Source organism: Malaclemys terrapin, chromosome 2 (assembly GCF_027887155.1).
Source record: "Malaclemys terrapin pileata isolate rMalTer1 chromosome 2, rMalTer1.hap1, whole genome shotgun sequence".
NCBI classification, from domain to species: domain Eukaryota; kingdom Metazoa; phylum Chordata; order Testudines; family Emydidae; genus Malaclemys; species Malaclemys terrapin.
Window position 1 is genome coordinate 275,340,251 of NC_071506.1, and position 22,356 is coordinate 275,362,606.

Here is a 22,356-nt window from a genome sequence, read left to right on the forward strand (position 1 = left end):
GTAGCTAATGTCTGAGAACTCTGATACTATAAGAGGGAATCTCATAGAAAACCCTATTAATAAAGAAAAAGTTCTTCCTTCAGAGCAGTGGTTAGGTGCTGTGCAGTGCAAGAAGCATGCCACATACCTAAACAATGAGAATATTGAACAGTTGCCTCATTTACTGAGCACCATCCACACTGAGCATCAAATTCACCACTTAATTCTGCTATTTCTTTAAAATTTGGAGAATATAGCTTTGAAATTTCTGAGTAATATTTTTATAGACTTACAAGGATATTCTTCTTAACAGGTAAATACGAACAGTGGTAGAATACTAATAGTGCACAGTTTAACAAGTCTTGGATGTCTAATTTCTTATAAAAAGGGTTTGCTGTTTCTGTTAAGATGTTTATATTTGGAATGAGTGTACTGAATGAGTTCATAGCCGCAGTTAACAGCCACGCTTTATTGCATTCCTCTGCCATTTGCAGTGCTGTGGTTATATTTTACTAATAGTAAAATCTCATCTTAAACTGTTAATGCTTTATTCCATTTACAGCTGAGTGCCATGCTTTGACATGGTAAGACAGCTACAGCACTGGTTTCTAGCTCTAGTGGTTGTCAGTGCTGCTAAAATGATGAGAACTGAAGTTGGAAGGGATGGGAAAGCAAGACAGTAATCTAGTAGTGAATGTTGCACACCACTAAAAGTTGATATTTTCAGGTTTCTAGTGATATACACCTTTCGCTTCTAGCCCTGATGATCTGAGAGATATCAAGTTTTAAAACTGTCACTGGTCCTTCAGGGCAATGCTTTTTTGGCACTGGTCCAGGACTACAAAATAGGAAGCAACGGTCCTGGAACAAGTATAATTTCCAACAATTTTTCAGCTCCAAGAACAGATGGTGATGAAGAGAAGAGATCTGTGTGGCTGAAATACTAATCTCGACACTATTAAGCTGCAGCATTAATGGGGTCCAAAGAGACATTGGTTTCACTGTTGGGCCTTAAGGAGCTGGGGTATAAAAGAAAAATAGGGGAATCGTCAGGGAAATAGTCCGATCTTCAGAGATTTAGGACACCTGCAGGAGAGGGAATATATCAGTGCCCCCACAGACTTGCATTGACATTGCTTTAAGAACTTTGCTGTGGCAAATCTCAATAAGGTACTGAAATGGTGAAGGAGTATTGGCACATACAGTGCTGAAAAGTATATCTGCAATTTAAAAAACATTAAAAAAACCCAAGTCCATATTAAAAGCAGTCTTTAAGAACTATTAATTCTTTGGCAAAAAAGCTTAAGTCCACACAACTTAAAATCCCCCAGGTCAAAGAGTGTCAAATGTTTTTATTTGGTTTTGAATAACGCCAACCTGACAACTTGTATTCCAAGTTTGAACCCGGTGACAAACAGACCTACTAAGCCCAAAAAACTATGATTCATAACAAAACCACCATCTTAAACAACTACAGTAGCATGATTGGGGTTGCTGTAATACTCTTAAGTAGCTCGCACCAAGAAAACTAAAGCCTCATTTTACAGGATCTAATCTCCAACAGATGAGCTTAAATAATTGGGGCATGTGGAAATAGAAGAAGTAAAGTTCATAGAATCATAGGGTTCGAAGGGACCACAAGGGTCATGTAGTTTAAGCCCCTGCCAAGATGCAGGATTTGTTGAGTCATATCCCTGCCCATTTAGTACCAGTGAGTTGCCTTTTGTCCCCAATATGTCTGTTAAATAACTTCAGCGTATTGGCTTTTGAGTACCTCTTTATACATTTTCAAAGTGACAAAAATCAGAGTTAAGTTACATGATGGATAAATGCAGATGACAGCTTTACAAAGCTGGACTGTCCTTTTGTTCCTATTAATTAGTTTTATCTGTATACCTTATAGGCACATTGAAGGTAATTTACCTCACGACTTTATACAACCTTACAGATTAGAAAACAAAAGTCTTATAACATGCAACACAGAGCAGATCCAATCAACTCCAACATAATATAAAATGAACCAAAGCAAAAAACTATGAAAATTATTAAAATAAAAGGGATAAAAATACATACACTTGGTATGGGAATGACCTGCATCTGGTCACCCTGGGGGAAAAGAAAAAAAAAAATCATTGTAAGGGCTTTTGAAAGGATGGAACATAAGATCTGAGACATTAAATTTGGCACTCAAACATTTTTAACAAAGAGGCTCCAAGTATTCAAGAACGCAACAAAAAATAAACAGGTCCTTGCATTTTAGCTGCTAAAATGATTGGTTAGTATAACACAGTATTAGTGATTTTTTTAGACCATAAACTGATAAATCCCGTGCTTTAATTAATAAGAGGAAGTAGGAAAACTTATCCATGTTCACTTCAAGATTTCCTTTCTTCAAGTAATAAAGTCCACAGATTAGTTACAATGAGTACACCAGTCTGATTAAAGCTACTGGGCAGAACCAGTCTTGTCAGTCACTGGCAGCAGTGGAATGCCCTACCTCCTGAATTTCCCTCCAGTTGAGGTGACTTTCAGAATCAGGTTCATTCAAAACTACCTTTCCTAAATTACAGATTGTGTTAAATATAGTTTAAGGAAACAGAATTTCTCCTACTGTAGAGCATGGTAAATTCCACCTCACAAACCTACAATCTTGGGTGTCAATTTCCATCTCTATTCTAGATGAGCCATCTGTTTCCAGATTGAGCCTGATATGTGTGGATCCGATTGCTTGAAGAAAGGAAATTTTCAGGTAGCATAAACAAAAATTTTCCTATTCTTCTTTGCCCTAAGGTCCACAGATTGGTTACAATGCGATTTTCGTAGCAATGTGTATCCAGAGTGGGAAGCAGGACTGTCGTTTAAATATGGACATCCAAAATGAAATAGATTATATATAAATATTTCTTCCATTATCCCCTGGGCATTAAGGCATAGAGAATACTTCAGCTAAAAGAAGGAAATGGCATAATGAACAATATGCAGAGTTTGGTGAAGTAGGCCTTCTAGCAGATCTCAATTACAGGAGACATGACTACTTTGCTCTGAAATTGTCAGTGCTCCTAAGGATTGGACTACAATGCCTAACCGAAGGAGGAATATTTCTTGAATGCCATGACAGTTCTGAGGACTACCTGTCTTAATTAAAAGTACAGGGAAAGCTCTCGATTTCAAATAACTCATCTGATTGAATATGTAAGCCTTTGGGAGGCCTACCCTAGTTGGTAGGAAGTATACCACCACTTACTTCCGGGGTTCAATCTGGGTAGTGCTGTAAGGAGCAGAATGAGGTTCCAAGGTTGTCCTCTATGACTGTGCAGGGTTGGAATAAGGTTGATGCCCCGAAGATGCATTTAATGTTGGAAGCTGTGTACAAAACTTCCTTGCCTTTAACATGTTGAGAACATTATACTACACACATTTGACCTTTTTGCTTGGGCACTCTTATACGTCACAATAAAGTCAAACTAGGGGAACTCAAGGCTATGTTTCACCGGTTGAACGTGGTAGTTAAAACTATGAACTTTGCATCAGCCAGTAGAATAAGTTCTATTTCTTGACTTCTGTTTTGGGATCCTTGAGAGCAGTAACTACTTCATCCAAGTATTCATTTTAAAATCTGTCTGGGCCAAGATAGAGGATTGGTCTCACAATAGCAGATCCCCCCTCTGAGACAGAGACATCCCAAAAGCCAGTGCTAGGTTAATCAATTCTGAGAGCCATAGCTTCTTCAGCCAGAAGTACAAAACAGAATCATAACCACACTTTAGCTCCTATTTTTTGTATAATCCTGGGAAGCAGTGAAAGGCGTGGAAAGACCTATAGTATGAACACTACCCAGCTTTGCACGAATATCTCACTGGGTCCAGACTGCAGGGTACTTTATTTACTGGTTCCAGATGCAAAGAGATCAATCACCAGCCCAACAAATTGACTCATGCTGATTAAGATATTTCTGGGTGCAACCACAACTTCACTAAACTGACTTCTGCCATGTAAATCTTGGGGTTCCATCTCCTTGGTGAGCAGTGCACATAGAGATAAGAAACGTTGCTCAGCCCAGCACAGGAGAATTTCTCTTGGGCATGGAGCCGATCATGTTCTTCATAGTTATTCTTAAAACTCTAACAGACATGTTGACTGTCACAAGAATAGGTCTGTTATCCATTGAATAAGCAGTGCTCTGAGACCTCAGTGAATCATTATGTTCCACCTCTTTTCCATTCCCTGATCTGAATCAGGAAAAGCCCTGGGAAAAAAAAAAATCTGATTTGCTGCAGTCGTCACCTATCGAAGCAGAGAATGTACAATTGGAGAAAGAACTCTGCCAATTAATGAGATTGGTGCAGAGAGTATACCAATTGTGTATTATGTGAACTGTGCATCACTTAATCATGCCTGGGTATTAGATCACAATTCCTAATAGGCTCCGATAAGAATTGAATTTTTGTTTATGACACCACTTGTTTTTCATTATGACCATCTTCATAATCTGTTAATCTTCTTCTGACATGAGACCTTGTATCTGACGGTATTCATCCTCAGCCCAGGGCTATGACTGACTCTCCTGGAATCATGTGTCTGTGTTTGTCCTGAATTCAAGATACACCAGGAAGCCCATGTATCACTGTATGTGTGTGTGTTTCATGTTATTCCTCAACACTCTATACTATAGCCAGCTTCTGGAAAGAGGAGGAGAAGGCGAGGCCAGGCACGGCAACCTGCAATGGCAGCTGGGATCAAAAAAGCAACACTTTCCCAATTTTCCAGGTGTGGCAGGAAATCCCTATCCTTCTATTACACCTTCATAGGGTGCAGGAGAACAGATATACAGCCACAGCTTGTCTAGGGCAACTGCAGATCTCTTGGTATACTGAAACTACACTTGAGTACTTTTTTGCCTGCAATTTTTTTTTTTTAAATATATGTTTTACTACTTGATTTTTTAGCTCTGATTTAGATTGCTGGCCTTCCTCCACTAAAGAAGAAGAATTTCCTTTGAGGGTGTATGTGTATGCATGCCTTGAGGAATCAGCACATATCTAACATTTTTATCTATGACCTGGAAGAAAACATCAAATCATCACTGATAAAGTTTACAGATGACACAAAATTGGGGGAGTATAATGAAGAGAAGTCGCTGATTCAGAGCAATCTGGATTGTTTGGTAAACTGGGTGCAAGCAAACCATATGCATTTTAATATGATTAAGGGTAAATGTAGAAACAAAGAATGCAGGTTGTAGTTACAGGATGGGGAACTATCATACAAAGCAGTGATTCTAAAAAAGATTTGGGGGTCAAGGTGGATAAGTCAGCTGAACATGAGCTCCTAGTACAATGCTGTAGCTAGAAGGACTAATGTGATCCTTGGATGCATAAACAGGAAATCTCGAGTAGGAGTAGAGAAGTTATTTTATCTCTATATTTGGCACTGGTGCCACTTCTGCAGGAGTACAGTCTTCAGTTGTGGTGTCCATAATTCCAGACGGATGTTGATAAATTGGAGAGAGTTCAGAGAAGAGCCACAGGAATGATTAAAGGATTAGAAGACATGAGTTATACTGACAGAGTCAAGGAGTTCAATCTATTTAGCTCAACAAAGAGAAGACTAAGGGGTGACTTGATTATAGTCTAAGTACCTCCCTGCGGAACAAATATTTAATAATGGGCTCTTCAATCTAGCAGAGAAAGGTATTCCATGATCCAACAGCTGGAACTTGAAGCCAAATTCAGAATGGAAATAAGCTGCACTGATCTGCCATGCTGCACTCTGTAAAGGTGAGGGAACCCAACACGGATGATTAATTCCTATGATGCACTTCATGAAGGTGTCCAGGAGAATCAAACACTAAGGATTGTCCAAGTTACTACACTCTGTGAAGGAGAGCAGGGGAAACAGCACTGATTATTCATTTATTTCCCCTTTGGGAATTTGTCCCCTTAAACCTGCTTCAAAAAGGGGAATGAAACTATGCTCAGGGATTGCTCCGAAAATAATTCACATGGCTAGTGATCTCTCTGTCCTATAAAAGCTTGGGTTTGTTTTTCTCCCCTCCCTCGTATGGATCCTTTCTGGGTCTCTCAAGGAAGGTACTGGCTTGGGGCTCAAGGATGGGCTCCCCAGAAACTGTCACCTCTCTATTGCATGGAATCTACATGGGCCAAATTGATCTGTTTCCCCTGGAGGTCTCAGCCTGGCATATGAGAAGTTCTGGGGAAGGAAGGCTGCTATATAGGTGGAAGCAGGGGGAGGGAACTCTCTCCGGCATTAGCAGCATCTGTGTTGTGACAAGTGCCCTCCACCCATGACTCCTGGGGTAGTGGAAGTGGAGGAGGTGGCTGAGTCCCGCAATCCGGGGCATGGCTGCTGGTGCAGGCTACAGGGACTCAGGAGCAATCTTTACTCCTGGGGAATTCTGTGCCACTGTGCAATGAAGAATTTTGCAAAAATTAATGTTGTGTGCACAATTCCCGCCCCCACTCAGAATAGGCTGCAGAGATGTTGGCCGCCTCTAGGGGCTGCTGGACCCAGCAGAGCCCAGTTTGCAAACAGAAGACAAGGCGAGTGGGAGAGAACTGGAGGGTTCCCAGCAGCTGCAGTTCTCAGCACTCCCTGAAGGAAGGAGGCAGCAACGTCTTGGCTTGGGGGGCCCGTGGCTGGGCTCTGGGGGAGAAAGGGCTGCGAGTGTCTGGGCTGGGGGAACCCCATGGCTGGACTTGGAGGGTGATGGGGCTATGAATGTCTGGCCCCCTGACTGGGTTCTGAAAGAAAGGGGACAGAGAAACAGGAACTGGGTTGTCATAGGGGTTTCTTTAACTCTACTCCTGGGGGAATTTTTTGTTGTTGTTGTATCTGCATTGTTACAGACATACTTGCTGACAGGTATTTTGAAATAAATTACCAAAATAATTGAAACTGGTGTGATTATATAGTGTTATTATATAGTGTTATTTTGACAAATAAAATTTGCAGAATTTTAAAATATTGTGTGCAGAATTTTTAATTTTTTTGGTGCAGAATTCCCCTAGGAGTAAATCTCCATCTGGTATGCTGCCCTTCTGGCTTCACCTCCATTCAGGAAGACTGGGGTGAGGGGCTGCTTGTCCCAGAGCCTGTTCTTCTCCAATTCTGCACACCTCCTTTCCTGCCAGGGGAGGGGGCCTAGGCTTGTCTGGACTTCTTCTTGCCCAGCACAGCTGGCCTCTCCTACCTTGCCTGGGAGAAGGGGTCAAGGCAAATGGGATATTGTACTGTGACTGAAACAGCACTCTAGCCAGAGTCAGCTGAACTCCCCAATGACACAATTGATAAGAGGGGAGCATTCAAAAGACCCTTCGTTTTGCCTCTACAGCCGGGAGGAGTGGTTGAGTCTGTTTGCCATTGGGGAGGAAGAAAAAATGGAGGGAACTTCAAGAGGAAAAGCATTCTCTTGCTGCCATACTGACAGGTCTGGTTCAGCACCCAAGGTGCAAGCAGGATGATGTACCCATTGTAACAGATTTGTGGGCCATAGCACAAAGGTTTGTTCTGCATTAAGAGGCACTGTAGCTATATGGAGAAATAACAGAAAAAAGTTTGCATTATAATTTCAATAGTTTCAGCTGTACTGAAAATTAACTATTTTCAGACTGGACTGATCAGAACTCAATGTATAAGGCACACGTTGCAAAGACTGTTCTGAGCAGTATTTTTAAAAATAGCTTCATACTTTTTAGAGAGTATCTGATTTTTAAAGTTTTTTTTTTTAATTAAAATGGAATAGTAATCACTGCTATAAAATTGTGATTATTCAATATGATTCTCAGCTCTGCACTTCTTCCAACCCTATGAACCGGTAAAGGGTCACTCAGGTAGCCAATCACAGCCGAACAATGCCAGACTGCAATGCTTGGTAAAATGCAACCATCACATTTGCTGTATGTTCTGAAAAATATTTTTCACAGTAAACCAAAAATATTAAACAGCAACAGAATTATTTAACACAAGAATGTTAGCAGATCTGTCTTATTTCACTTAGTTTTGGAGACCTATATTTTACAAAAATGTAGTTGTTGCTCTCCATTTTGCTTAATAACAAGCTGATAATGCTGAAACAGATGAAAAACTAATTCTTAAACCAATTAAAACTAAACCTATTAGGTCAATTTCAAGAATGTTCTTAACAGTTTTAGAACTGCTTACACTAAATTGCTATAAAATCACGATGTGCTTTCCCCATGTCTACTTCTTTCTCAATTTGTTTTTCTTATCTTTATCATTAGCATCCATATAGCAACAACCCTAAAAGACAGAAGGTGAAATACATAGACCATTTTATACTACAGCTCCTGGTAGGGACTAACTTCATGATCGCTTAACGCCCTTCCTCTGTTTTTCAGGGGAAATAGTGAGGTCAGAAAAGCTCTTGCCTGATAAAAATATGACTAGAGAGCTGCAAATTCAAAGCATTTTCTGAAAAACTGCATTATCCCATACAATGTGACACTGAGTGTTCAATTATTTATCATTCCAAATCATTTATGCAGTTATCAACTTTAAATTCTCTAACAGTGTTATTTCAAATTTAAAATAAAGGCAGCATATACACTGCCACTGCAACTAAGCTAGTATCTACGACACATTCATACAGCTTTCACTTATTTTCATCAAGGTTCAAGACCTCCATCTCCTTTCAATAACTTTACAGGCTTAGTTAAGTGGTTTAAGGATTTGACACTTTCTACTACCAAGTATTCTAAAACTTTGTTGAAACTGGCCTTTTTACAAATTAAAATATGTTTGCCTCACTCTTTAGTCTATTCATAGTTATGAAAAATTTAATCCTTCCTAAGCATTCTTTTGATTGTTAATTATTCACTGAATACTTCTACTGAATTCACTGAAAACTGTTTAATTTTAAAATGTGAACCTTGTGACATTTGTTTCTGACTATCTGAATTTGGATGAACATTCATTTCTGAATTTTACAAATTGGAGTCAACTGTTTAATATTAATATTATATTAATACAGATTAACATGAGGACGATATCTAGTATTTACATAGCATATGTGGTGGGTCCCTCAAGGCATAATGTACATCTGTCAGTTATCTGTAAAATATTATGCCTTATGAACATTTCTATTTTGGATAATTAGACTAAGAGTAATTATTCTATCCCATAAAAATTGAATTATAAGATATTTTCTAGAGAACTGAGGATACCACGTACATTAAAAAGTGAGAGAATTACAAAATATTTAGGGGTAGTTTACATTTTGAAGTTTTTGGCCATCAATCCAAAGAACTTGCATCATTTTATTAGTTTGGTCTCCCAATACAATACCACTGCTAAAACTCAAATATTTAACATTTATCTCTTTTCTCTGGATCTTTTTCTTCCTCTGGAATTTATTCTTTTTTTCCCACCCCTTATTTTGCCAATAATTTTCTCTCCGTGCATCCTTCCCACATCTTATTATTTTGTAAGGGACAGAACTTCGTTAACTCCCTGTTCCTCCCATATTACTATGTTTTTGCACACACTCCCTGCAGTGGACTGGAAGTCTGAGACTCTCCCTTTCTCATGGAAGGCTAGATTTTGCTCACTCCACAGTTAGTCAATAATGCAACTGCAGCTAGGCAAAGAGGTCTACTGGACAGAGATGCAATTCCGCCTCTTCTCCGGGTACAGCATACACACTGCAGTGCACCTAACCTACTGGTGCCATGGGCAATGGACCAAATTCAGTCTCAGACTAGTGTGCACTATTCCAATTCAACACTCCAACCCTCCACTTAGTTTCCCTGCCATCCGATCTGCTTATCCTTTCTTCCTTCCCCTAGATAGCTCCTGTGCCACTGCTCCAACATTTCAGAGTCCAAGAGGCATTTACAAAAGCAGAAAAGTGACATGAAACTGACATGAACTGTGTCAAGATTCTGAACTGGAGCTGTGCGAGAAGTGGAAGGGGGAAGGAATTTCTTTATTTCTACTGCTCTTGCCCACACCAGCAGCAAAGGCTCACCCCTATTCTTCTGAAGCTCCCATGCCTAAAAGAACAGATGGGAAGTTGCGCTGGATAACAGTATAATACAATTCTGCCATGGAGAGTTCTGAAAATATAGCATGGCTTTGGGGAAAAGATAGGATGCCTCTGATCCCCATGCCAAACTAAGTCTTTGGTCATGCAAGGCAAGTTGCCTCCATGTTACCAGTTTAAAATATGTACAAAGTTATCATTATATGCTATAGTTATATGGATATGTAACCCTCTGGATTTCATAGCCACTGCTTTTTCATTTAAAGATTAGAAATTTTAAGGGCTTATTCAATTTAAATTACCCACTGTTCAATTACTATTTTAAACCTCAAAATAAGGTAGCACAACACAGCCTGCAACCTGGGAAAATAATCACTCTAAACTGACATCTCTGGGGTGGTCTCATGGCAGCACAATACCTATGAGGTGAGGTGGGGTTGAAAGAATCAGAATGTGAATCTCTCCCTTGCCCTACCCCATGCTAGGAATGTCTCATATAACTCGAAAAACTATTTCAACTGAAGCTCAAAGTAGTGCTAATTGGCTCCAGAAGGAACAATATATCTAACCCTCTTTAGTTGGAGAACAACAATGGGGGTGAAGGAGGTGGATTGGGGGAAGGAAAAGTGAGAGTCCTTTTCCTATGACAACACAAGTCTAGATTTTTGGGTTCCTTGAGGTTTTATACAAGCCTGGTCCACACTTAAAAATTAGCTTGATTTAGCTACGTAGCTTAGGGCTGTGAAAAATTTCACATTCTGTGTTGCAGTGAGGTCGACCTAGTCCCCGGTGCAGAGGCAGCTACATTGACAAAAGAATTTTTCTGTTGACTTCACTGCTGCCTCTTGGAGAGATGGATTAACTTTATCACTGGAAAAACCTCTTCCATCGATGCAGAAAGTGTCTACATTACACTGCTACAGGAACACAGCTGCAGCCCCATAGCAACTGTAGTGCAGATATGTCCACATTGTTTGCATGTACCCTTATTTTCTTCAGAGCTGCAGTACTAAAACCTTGTCTTAATTTATGATTACCCTTTTAAAGAAAAATGAAAATATTTTAAATTGGTGTCTCGACAGGTGCTATTTGGTATTTTTTCAGGAAGTTCACACTATTTGAGTTACAGTAAAGTTGAGCCTTTCACATGGGAAACATACCATGTAATTTGAGACTGCCAATTTATTTACAAGGATCTAAAGACTAAAAAAAAAATGGTACACGTCACTGACCTTCTGAAGTCCTCCATTCTCCTCCACCAATGGAGGAAGAGTACTAGTGCTATTGGTGGATGGTGGTTCCACATTGTAGTCACGAAAACAGCAGAATAAGGTGCTAAAGATACTTCGACTCCTTTGCTTCTTCAAGCTGATATTACATTGGGACACTATAAAATGGGGGGAAAAGAAATCAAGCTGTAAGTTTTCCAGATATAAAATGGTTATATGTTATTTGAAAATTCCTGATGTTCATCAACTTTACCCTCATACTTTACACCATATCTTTCACTGTCAAACTTACACATAGAGGTCTGTATATACATATCAGGTTTGGCTCTCCACACAATCCAAACTCTTGTGATACCATACTGAGAGATCTTACTTTGATAGATGCTCTAGAAATACCTAAAACAGATACTGTGACCTATAGCCAGTAATTTGCTGCCAAAATCTGACTCTGAAATGGGACTCGGCTCTAAAACAGAATGTCATCAGAAGAAGTCAACTGATCTCTGGGCATATTTTGGGCAAAACACTTTACTGTTTGAGACAGAAACTCATTCCATATAGAATTTTTTTTTATTCTCCTGCTGCTTATGCCTTGACAGCTATGTTATAGAACATGAAAAGGCATAACAAACAAACAATTCTTGTAGCACAGAGAATTAAATGAAATGTCAGAAAGGAAGGCTGCCATTCCTATTGAGGAACAGATTTACATGGCCTTGTGTGCTGACCCAGGGTAACTGAAGCTGCAGCATAAGGGAGGCAGAGAAACATTTTTGAAAGATATAATAAAACATACAGACTATGAGCTATCACTCATTAGGTACACAAAGGACCTCCAGTAAGCCCAAATGCTTTCAGCCCATAGTTTTAGCAACTACCTTCTACTATTTCTCCTTTTCAAGGAGTAGGACAACCGTTATCCAAATATCCACTACAATCTTCAGTGCCAGGTTATCAGATACAAGTTAGAAAAGCAATCATTTTCTGAATTTCCTCAGGACTAATCCTGATGAAAATAAGTATTTAGAAATATTTTATTTTATTACTACTTGAGATCTGGATCAATACAATCTACATTACCTCTCCTGGAAAAATACCTCATACCACTCTCACACAATTTTATCTATTTCACTGCACAATTGTTAGTGACACTGAACATATAACATGGTAATATAATGTAAATCTAAAATATTATGTGCATTTTTAGGTAAAAACAAGGCTCTAATATAACTACCAACCTTAATGCAATCAGAGGATATTTATATAGCACATAAGAACAAAAATATGACAAGATTACTACTAGACACTCACATGTTTTGGATGCTGTTGTGAGACATGAGACCCAGACAATATTACCTTAAAATCACTTGAGAAGAGTAAACCATACATTATATGGGATCACAACCTGGGGGGGGGGGGGGGGGAGGGGAAAGAGAGCAGGACCACCTTGCCCTTCCCATTACATGGAGCAGAAGGGGTCCCAATAAGCAAAGGACTAATTACCCTCATTTTTTGATCCTGTTATAATTTAATAAAAATAATCTTTTAAGCAAAGTCTGAGCAAGCAACCATTTTATACCTACCCTCTTTTCAATTATAATACAGATTTAAATTAAAGGCACAGAGAACCACTTCAATCAGAAGCTGCTGACTTAAGGATTTCATTGGCTCCTAAACATTTTGCTGTGACAGATGGAATGAAAAAAGTCGTGACGCTATTTCTCTCTATTTCCTCTGCCCTTTCACAGGTGCAGGACTCCTGAAGGCAATGTATACACCACCACCACCCAGATCCAGAATAGCAATCAACATCTTAGATTTCAATTTTTACAGTGTCTCTTTTCTAAACACATTAGCTCAGCTAAGAGTGATTTTTTTTTTAACAAGTAACAATGAAATAAACTAGACATTTTATTTATCACCATGGTCAAGTGTGGGAAGTATTTTTTGTGGCTCGGCTGGTGGTCTATTTTCCTGACAATTTCATTAAATTTTATAAAAACACCTCAATAAAACAGTACATTTCACTTCATTCATTCCCCCCCTCAAAAATACTGTCCAACGTATCTCAGACAGTTTTTCTCCTCATACATCAAAGTTTTAAATCTAATCAAAGCAACAGATCTAGCCAGAAAATGAAAATCCTTCAGAAAGATACAATAATATTAATCCACACTAAAAAGGAGCAACATAACTCTTTATCTAACACACAGGATACAAACACACAATAGCGGATAGAGATAAAGCATCACACTACACCCATCGTAGAATTGAATGGTCTTTTAAATAAATTCATTGCTGTGTGAAAATAAAATAATTCTTTTAATGTTGAACAGTCATCATATAAATTATGTTTTCATAACATTTTCTCCTCCCTATCATTTGCAAAATTCTAGTACAGGTCTAAGAGTAATAATTCTCTCCCCAGTATTTCATTTGGTAAACATTTTCTCCCTTTTAAAAAGCCAGCAGCGGAACTCAACATGGTTACTTTTGGTTTATTGCCACGAAGTGGAAACACTCACACAGTATCTGAAAGCAAATCGATTTGTACATGTATATTCTCTTAAATCCAGCTTATATTTAGCTAACATGGTACATTTTACATTAAGAGAAACTGAACTTATGTTGCTTAAGGCAGTACTCTAAAAGTTCATACAGTGAAACGTTTATTTGTATAAAATTCATTTTATTTATTTACTTTGATTTATACACTAATAATGTTCTAAATGCTTCTGACATATTAAAAACCACAACTATAAATGAAGGACCACATTCTCAAAATTGTGTGAACGTTTTTGATTGCACCCAATTTTCACATACACAATGCCTTGGGCCTAGGGCCCTACCAAATTCAAGGTCCATTTTGGTCAATTTCAGTCATAAGATTTTAAAAATTGTAAATTTCATGCTTTCAGCTATTTAAATCTGAAATTTCATGGTCTTGTAATTGTTCGGGTCCTGATCCAAAAAGGAGTGTGCGTGGGGGTGGGTGGGTGGGGTTGCAAGGTCATTGTAGGGAGGGTTGCAGTACTGCTACTCTTACTTCTACGCTGCTGCTGGCGGCGGGATTGCCTTCAGAGCTGAGCAGCTGGAAAGTGGCGGCTGCAGGCCGGGAGCCCAGCTCCGAAGGTAGAGCCGCCGCCAGCAGCAGCGTAGATGTAAGAATGGCATGGTATGGTATTGCCACCCTTACTTCTGCGTGGATGCTGGCAGGATGCTACCTTCAGAGCTGGGTGCCCAGACGGCTGCCTAGCTCTGAAGTCAGCGCAGAAGTAAGGGTGGCAATATCATGACCGCCCTAAAATAATCTGGGCTTTATATATTTTATAAATTATTTTATAAACTCCCTTTTGGGTCAGAACCCCCAATTTGAGAAACACTGGTTTCCCCTGTGAAATCTGTATAGTATAGAGTAAAAGCACACAAAATACCAGATTTCATGCAGGGAGACCAGATTTCATGGTCCATGATGCATTTTTCATGGCTGTAAATTTGGTAGGGCCTTACTCATGCCTACATGAATGTCATGAATTTGCATGCAGACACACTAACACTTGAAGGATTTCCACATGTGCACTTTTGAACATTTGGGCTAATGTTTATTAAAATGGACATTTCTGAAATGTTTTTTTTCCCCCCAAAGCAGATTCCTAGGAAAACACAGTGTCAGCAAATGTAACACACTTAATCTTGCTTTTCTATTAGGTTACCAATCATGAGAACTCTTCTTTGTCTTAATACAAACCTCACTTTCCAAACATTTAAATATCAAACAAGTATCAAATCTGTATGGGGACTAAATCTTGGGGGGAGGGATAGCTCAGTGGTTTGAGCATTGGCCTGCTGAACCCAGGGTTGTGAGTTCAGTCCTTGAGGGGGCCACTCTAGGGATCTGGGGCAAAATCAGTACTTGGTCCTGCTAGTGAAGGCAGGGGGCTGGACTCGATGACCTTTCAAGGTCCCTTCCAGTTCTAGGAGATGGGATATCTCCATTAATTTAAAGGTAGTTTACAGTCCCTTACATGCTACTCTCTTACACTCAGCGTCAGGAACAACATTGTCCACCTTGCATTTCGTTCCTTTTGTTTTCTCTTTGAATTCATAAATCTTGATTTGGAGGTCAAATGCTGATCTTAGCTACACCTGTGCAAATCTGAAATACCTCCTTAGTTCTTCATTTTCCTTCTAAAAGCCCATTTCAACTTAGTTTTCCATTGTTTACTTGCACTCCTTTGCAGTCTGTTCTCACACTCCCCAGTCTCAGTCTCTATTTAAAAATCTGAAAATGTACATGGATTAGCATGTTACATAAAGTGACACTTATTTGTTTAAACACTACTTTTATTGCATCTTTCCTGTTTGTGTGCTCCATGGTTATTTCAGGTAGACCATGATCCTGCAAACAATTACATATGTGAACAGTCCCCATTTGAAGTTAATGGACCTGTGCATATAAAGTTATACATATGCATAAATATTTGCAAGATTGGAGCCTTTTGATGTAAACTCCTCAGGGCAGTGACAATCTCTAAAAAGCTTGACACAAATGTAAGGTGCTATATAACTGTTTGTTCATTAGCTTCTCTTGCTGTTTAAAACAAGAAAAAGTTATATGGTCATTGAGCTTACTCTAGGAGTTTACTGAATGCAGGACTAAGCCTGTCCTGACCCAGGCCATGGCATTGCCAATGTTCCGCCAGGAGGCTTCGCCCTCCCTCCCCCTCTACCCTGAAGCCAGTGGGGGCTCAGCTCCAGCCGGCAGCCTGGAGCTTGGGCCTGCTGGCTGTCAGGGGTGGTGCTTCAGCCGGATGTGTGTGTGCGCACACGCATGTGTGTCTCTTGAGGCTCCTCAGGCCAGTGTGTATGTGGGGTGGGGGCCCCCTCGGGGCTCCGGCATGCAGGGAAGGCAGGTTAGCCTCCCCAAAGGAGGGGTTCACCCGCTGCCCATGATTGACTGTAAAGGAGATATTAATGTGCCAAAAATTTCATTATCTGTGCTACAGCACTTTAGTCCTTGAGTCTCAGACACCAAAAACTGTGCATTCAGTCATGGTTCTGATTATTATTATCTATTATTTGTGTTATGGTAGCACCTTGGAGCCCTAGTCATGGACCATCGTGCTAAGTGCTGTACAAACACAGAACAGCAAGACAGTCCCTGCCCCAAAGAGCTTACAAAGCTAGACATAAGAAAAGAGAAACTGGATGGATAGACTGATGTGGGAGTACAAGGAATCAATAAGACAATACTGATCAGCAGGATAGACTGGATAGGCAACAGAGGCTTGCATTGTAGGCAAGAGTCAACCTTTCAATACTGAATGAAATAAGACGTAGGGTGGGGATAGGTCACAAAAGGCCTTGATAGTGAAAACAAGTAGCATGTGTTTGGTGGATAAAGAAGAGAGAGCCAGTGCAGGCACACAAAGAAATGGCTAATGTGACTAGTTAGGAAAGTGATCTTTCCAGTAGCATTCTGAATGGGTATGAGCAGGGGAAAATTGCACTTGGCAAAGCCAGAGGAAAGGATGTTGCAGTAAGATGATGAGAGCCTGGTTGAGAGTTTTAACTGCGTGGACGGACAGGGAAAGCCATATCTTAGAGATGTTATGTAAGAATCTGCAAGACAGACGTAGCCTGGACATGAGAATCTAGAGAAGGTTTAAGTTGAAAATGATACTCAGGTTACAGGCCTTAGTGACAGGCAGGATGGTGGCACTGTCCACAGTGACTGAAAAAGGAGGTAGTGGGAAGAGCTTGGGGGGAGATGAAGAGCTCTGTTTTAGCCATGTTAAGCTTGAACTTGCCACTAGACTTCAACAAGGAGATGGGGAGGGGGGAGTAGTGTGTGTGTGTGGGGGGGGGGATGAGCTTTTTGTCTGGACAGGAAGGAGACAGGTAGATCTGCATATTGTTCAAATGCAGTTTAAATGTTGAGACATTAAGTTTATCAAAGTTTAAGGGATTGTCCTTCAATGCAGTGTCAGCTCAAGATACAAATTAGTGTTGCCCCTAACCTGACTCCTTTGCACACACAAAAATCTCTAGCTTGAGCTCAGTGGTGGTTTGCACTCCAGCTAGCTGATCTGACCGGATGCATGGCTTGAAGCTAGCAATGCAGTGGGGGTGCAGCTACAGGCTAGTTTGAATTGGCACAACTCATCAGCTGCCAATCCAGTCTTTCTGTGTAGCTTGAGTGTTTTGCAGTGTGGCCACTCTCACTCAAGTGGAATAACTTGAGCTAACTGTGAAGACAAGCCCTGCACCTGAAATATGGGGGGAGAGGGGGAGAGAGAGGAAATCTCTGCACAACACTAATTCAGGTACTCACAATGAGCTGACAGAGAAAACATGACTGAAAGTGACAGAGCTATAATTGCCTCTGTAATAAATAAACTTTAAAAATAAGGTGCATGGCCAGAAAAACAACGTGGAATACTTGACCCTCTGATGATTTATCAGATCTTCTAGTGTCTTGTTTATCCCAGAGTTCCTCCTAGGTAATTGCCAGCATTTGAATACAGAGGTATGACGTACCAGAAATTTCTTTCATATTAGTAATAATACAGACTTTGCTTGACAGCAGATGGACTGGAGTGCCAGTGAATATTTAAGACCTACATTTTCAAGTGAGACTAATAATTTTGGGTGTTTAGAAAGTGCTGAACATCATTCCTCTGAAAATCAGACCTCTGAGGCTCCCAAAATCACTAGTCACTTTTGAAAATGTAGGCCTTAAGTTTCCATAGCAGCCATATATTTTAACTATTAGTAGCCTCTGACAGTATTTGCTTTTAACTTCCCAGGAGACACGTGGCCTATGCTTGCATACTGAGCTCTACATGGAAACTAATGTTAATAGTTTTCTATTGCAGATAATGATGTTTGTTTACCACTTTATCCTATTCAATATAAAACCTAACACTGCTACCATTAAACACATTCAGAAATCACAAAGTGAAAAAGTATCCAAACACTGACCTGGAGAGCAACCCTCAAGAGACAAGTTTGAGATTTGAGTTCTGCCCTTTGATTTACACTTACCAAGAGTCTTCATTTTACAATAAGAAAATTTTCTACATCTCACCTGAAAAATGGGTGAACAGATTTTGTTCTAACCTTACCCAAAAAATCATCTTTTGACTGAGAAAAACAGGATATTTTCAGCCAAAAGGGTGAATATTTTCAGTGTTATAAGCAACAGTAAATAGGAGATAGTACTGAAAGCCCAGATGTCACCTCAAGCATAGTGTTCTCTACCAAGAAAACCACATGATTTGCTCATTCTAAATAAACGACAGGGTACAAAACTAAGTATTAAGAGTCCCAAACGCTTAAAAAAATCAAGTTAGGTCCCAAAAATCATGAGGTTAGCCTAAAAATCCTGAGGTTTTTAAATAAAATGAACCCAAATGTTTTTTTATCTCCTGGTTTCTAGGCTTTCAGGGTACACTCACGTCACATTTGTAAGCTTTTCTCTGCAATCATAAGAGCTAGAAAATTGCTTCTTTTTTTAAATGAAAGCAGAGATCTCATGTAATCTCTTGACTCCAGAAGTCAGACTTTAAGAAAAATACAGTAGACCTTCAGAGCTATGAACACCAGAATTATGAACTGACCAGTCAACCACATACCTCATTTGAAACTGGAAGTACACAATCAGTCAGCAGCAGAGACAAAAAAAGCAAACACGGTACAGTACTGTGTTAAATACAAACTACTAAAAAATAAAGGGAAAGCAGCATTTTTCTTCTCCATAGTAAAGTTTCAAAGCTGTATTAAGTCAATGTTCAGTTGTAAACTTTTGAAAGAACAACCATAACGTTTTGCTCAGAGTTGGGAACATTTCAGAGTTACAGACAACCTCCATTCCTGAGGTGTTCATAACTCTGAGGTTCTACTTTACTAAATATTATGCAAAAATCACAGGAGTTGACAACACTTCAAACCTCAAGTTGTTAGAAGCTGAATGGTTTGTCCTTTAAGGGTCAATTTCCCTCAGATGTGCATTAGGGATAATTGTAATCATCCTCTGTGTCATAATAATTTGGCGATTTGTACTGTAACTGTTCTCCAAACAGATACATTCACTAATTTATATGCTATTCATAGGGATTTTATGCCTTATATCCTTATTTGTTTTTTATGGGATTTTATGAGTGAAAGCTATTTCTTTTGGGTGTCTTACATGTAAACAGGGATGGTAATTCTACAGATAAGTACATATATCTATAGTGCCTGTATTAGTCTTGTACATTGTGGGTACCTGGTTTCACTAGAGGGGACAGTTTGCTTGAGACCCCAATGGCAGTCTTTTGCTTCAAAGGAAATACTTTCGCTGCTGGAGTTATACTTGATCAAATTCATATGGCACAGTATTCCAGCTGTTTGCTGCATCTGTTTTTTTGTAAAGTGCTTAGGTTACATTTGTGGAACAGATAAAAAACTTTGGGACTGACTCAGTGTCAACATTTCCCCAAGACTTATAAATTTATTTATTATGGGTGCTGGCTCTTATTTTAAAGAAAGAAGGAGGACAACTTGCTTTGGCTTCTTTTAAAGCAAATAGATCAGATTAGCAAAGAAAACAGGTCATTAGAAATATATGCTCAATGCTCTAAATAGTAAGGTTAGAAGCAGCTCTCAGCATGTGGACTTTAGAGAAGTGTTTCTCCAATTTCAGGAAATCATCAGTTGACGGAGCACAAGACTGGGACTTGGGAGACATGGATTCTATTCCTGGTTCTTCCACTGGGCTGCTGGGTGACCTTGGGCAAGTCACTTGTCCCCTGTTGGCCTCAATTTCCCCATCTGTAAAATGGGGATACTGATACTGACCTCCTTTGTAAAGAGCTCTAACAGTGCTTTTCATTGTTCGATCTCAAAGTTAGGTATTATTATTATGGATTTCTAGATGGTGCCCCATATGATATTCAATTAGGATTATACTGGTGATCAATTTATATGCTGAAGGGTGAAGGCAATTTATGTGGTCATGCAACAACATTTTAAAGTTTTGTATGGTTTTCTTTGGCATGAATATGCGAAGTTATTTTAAAATGAGAGCATAAATATAAACATATATAATTAAAGATAGATCAGTGAGGGTGTGTGGAAGACCTACCTGCCTAAAACCTGCAACGAGTTATCCTGGGATTAGGTTTATTTGGCTATATGAAAAAATACCAGATATCAGGGAAAGGAAAGAGAAAGATTGCTCAAAAAGACTCAAGTTAATATTTCGTATTGCAAATCCCCACTGTGGAGGAGGTAACGAAGAATAATTAAGAAAAGCACACACAGCCTGTGTTCTACATGTACATGCAGTAAGTTAATTATAACTCTCAATGACATACAAGTTTGTTGAAAGCCACCCTCTATGTTCATTACTCTTTTCAACTGGTATTAAAACAAAATAGGGGGGTGGGGGGGAATTAGCACAGATGGCATCAGAAACAAAGCAAAGAAGAATGAAGTACTAAATGTGAATTTTGAAAAACCCAATAACTACGACTACAGTATCAATAACTTTTATCCTTCAGAGAGAATAATGTCTCTATTGCCATGCTTTTTGTAGTAAGGTAGAAAGATACCTTGAAGGGAGACAAAATGCTTAATATTAAAACAAAGGAAAAAAGAAATATACATGTAAGTTATGCAATGCTCCTCGCTCAGGTATTGGTTGATAGGGTAGCATGGCCCAGTGGTCAGGACTTAGGCCTCTGCTCTGCAGGGCGATTGTTGGTATGGGAACCCGGGCCCTTCCACTCCACAGAGCTCTGACTCAGGGCCCTTTGAGGGCTACAAGTGATCTGACAGCCAGAGATGGTTAAGGCTGCCCTCCCTGTGCCACTTCCTATCACTCCCTTTGTGACTGTCTCAAAGTCACCATCTGAGCTAAAGTGGCATGAAGGATGTCTGCTCATCACAAGACACCTTCTGAGTGTAGCGTGGTAGTGCTTTCTCCCTCGGGCAGCAACTGCCTTTCTATGATATAGCCCACCCTCCTGGGCCAGATCAGTCCTAGGGATTTTCTCTGAAGGAGTCGTCCAAACAAAACAAAGGGGAATTAACAAAACTAGGAGTCTATATGGGGCCGGGGGGGGGGGGGGGGATGCTTCCCTTGGACTGTCTCTGTAGCAGGTCCTCTCCTGACCTTTGGGCACTGTTGTGGGGCGAGATTCTGCCTTTTCCTCAGTTTTCCTTTGCTGGAGCAGGTCTGCTTTCTTCCCTAGTCTGCTACCAAAAGAACTGTTCCCCTGCCCTTTAACAGCTCCTCCACTTGGAGCATTTTCTATAGGTGTGGTGGGGCACGGCTGGCTGAGCCCGAAGCAGTTCTTTAACCCTTTAGCCCCTTATTGCTCAGTGTGCAGTTTGTATACCCCATCACAGCTAACAGAAGAGAGACAGCAATGGTGAGAGTTAAAAAATGAACTGAAAGAAAACAAGCAAATAAGCACATAGGCAATTGTTTTACTGTACATTCTTAAAAGCTACTTTCTATAATGGGACATCCAAACTATCATCATCTTTTAGAGAAGGAAAGGTGGTTAGCTTGCTGCTTTTAAAGGAGAATCTATGCAAATAAATCATTTCCAAAAGCAGAACAAGTTATGTAATACACAGATACTACAGTACAAGCTGCCAAATAATTCACAGACTTAATTGGTTTCAAAAGGATATTTAGTAAATCTAGTCCATTCCTCTGTATTATTTGAGACGTGATCTAATTACAATTGGACATTCCCTAATAAACTAGCCCAACAGCCAAACTTCCTAAATACTCTGAATCATGTAACTCAGGCAATGAAAGAAACTGAAAATATACTTAGATATTTGCAAAAATAAAAAGCACCAGATTACCCAGAGGTCTATTTAACACCTGATATTTTAAAATGAACCATTCATCATTCAAATGGAGCAATGCAAAAAGTTACTCAAAAATTACTGTCAAAATGTTCCTTTAAAGGTAAACACAGCTTTTCAGTTTTGATGCTACACCACTAGAGATATACGATTTCTAAATTAATCCTGTCAACAGCACTGTGTGATCTTACTAGAAAAATGCCATTTTAAACATGACAGGATTCAAGCTGGAAATAGGTATATTGAAGAAAATTGGAC

The 22,356-nt window shown here is 39.6% G+C and overlaps 1 protein-coding gene across 1 annotated transcript in view; it reads right to left on the bottom strand.

Annotated features, from left to right (window-relative positions):
* The window catches only part of CTDSPL (CTD small phosphatase like), a 117,205-nt gene that overhangs the window by 33,442 nt on the left and 61,407 nt on the right, over window positions 1-22,356 (bottom strand). Inside the window, exons 2-3 of the mRNA XM_054016590.1 lie at window positions 11,233-11,387; window positions 2,053-2,085 (exon numbers count right to left, since the gene is read on the bottom strand). Of these exons, the coding sequence (XP_053872565.1) occupies window positions 2,053-2,085; window positions 11,233-11,387 (188 nt within the window). The remainder of the gene's footprint in view (window positions 1-2,052; window positions 2,086-11,232; window positions 11,388-22,356) is intronic.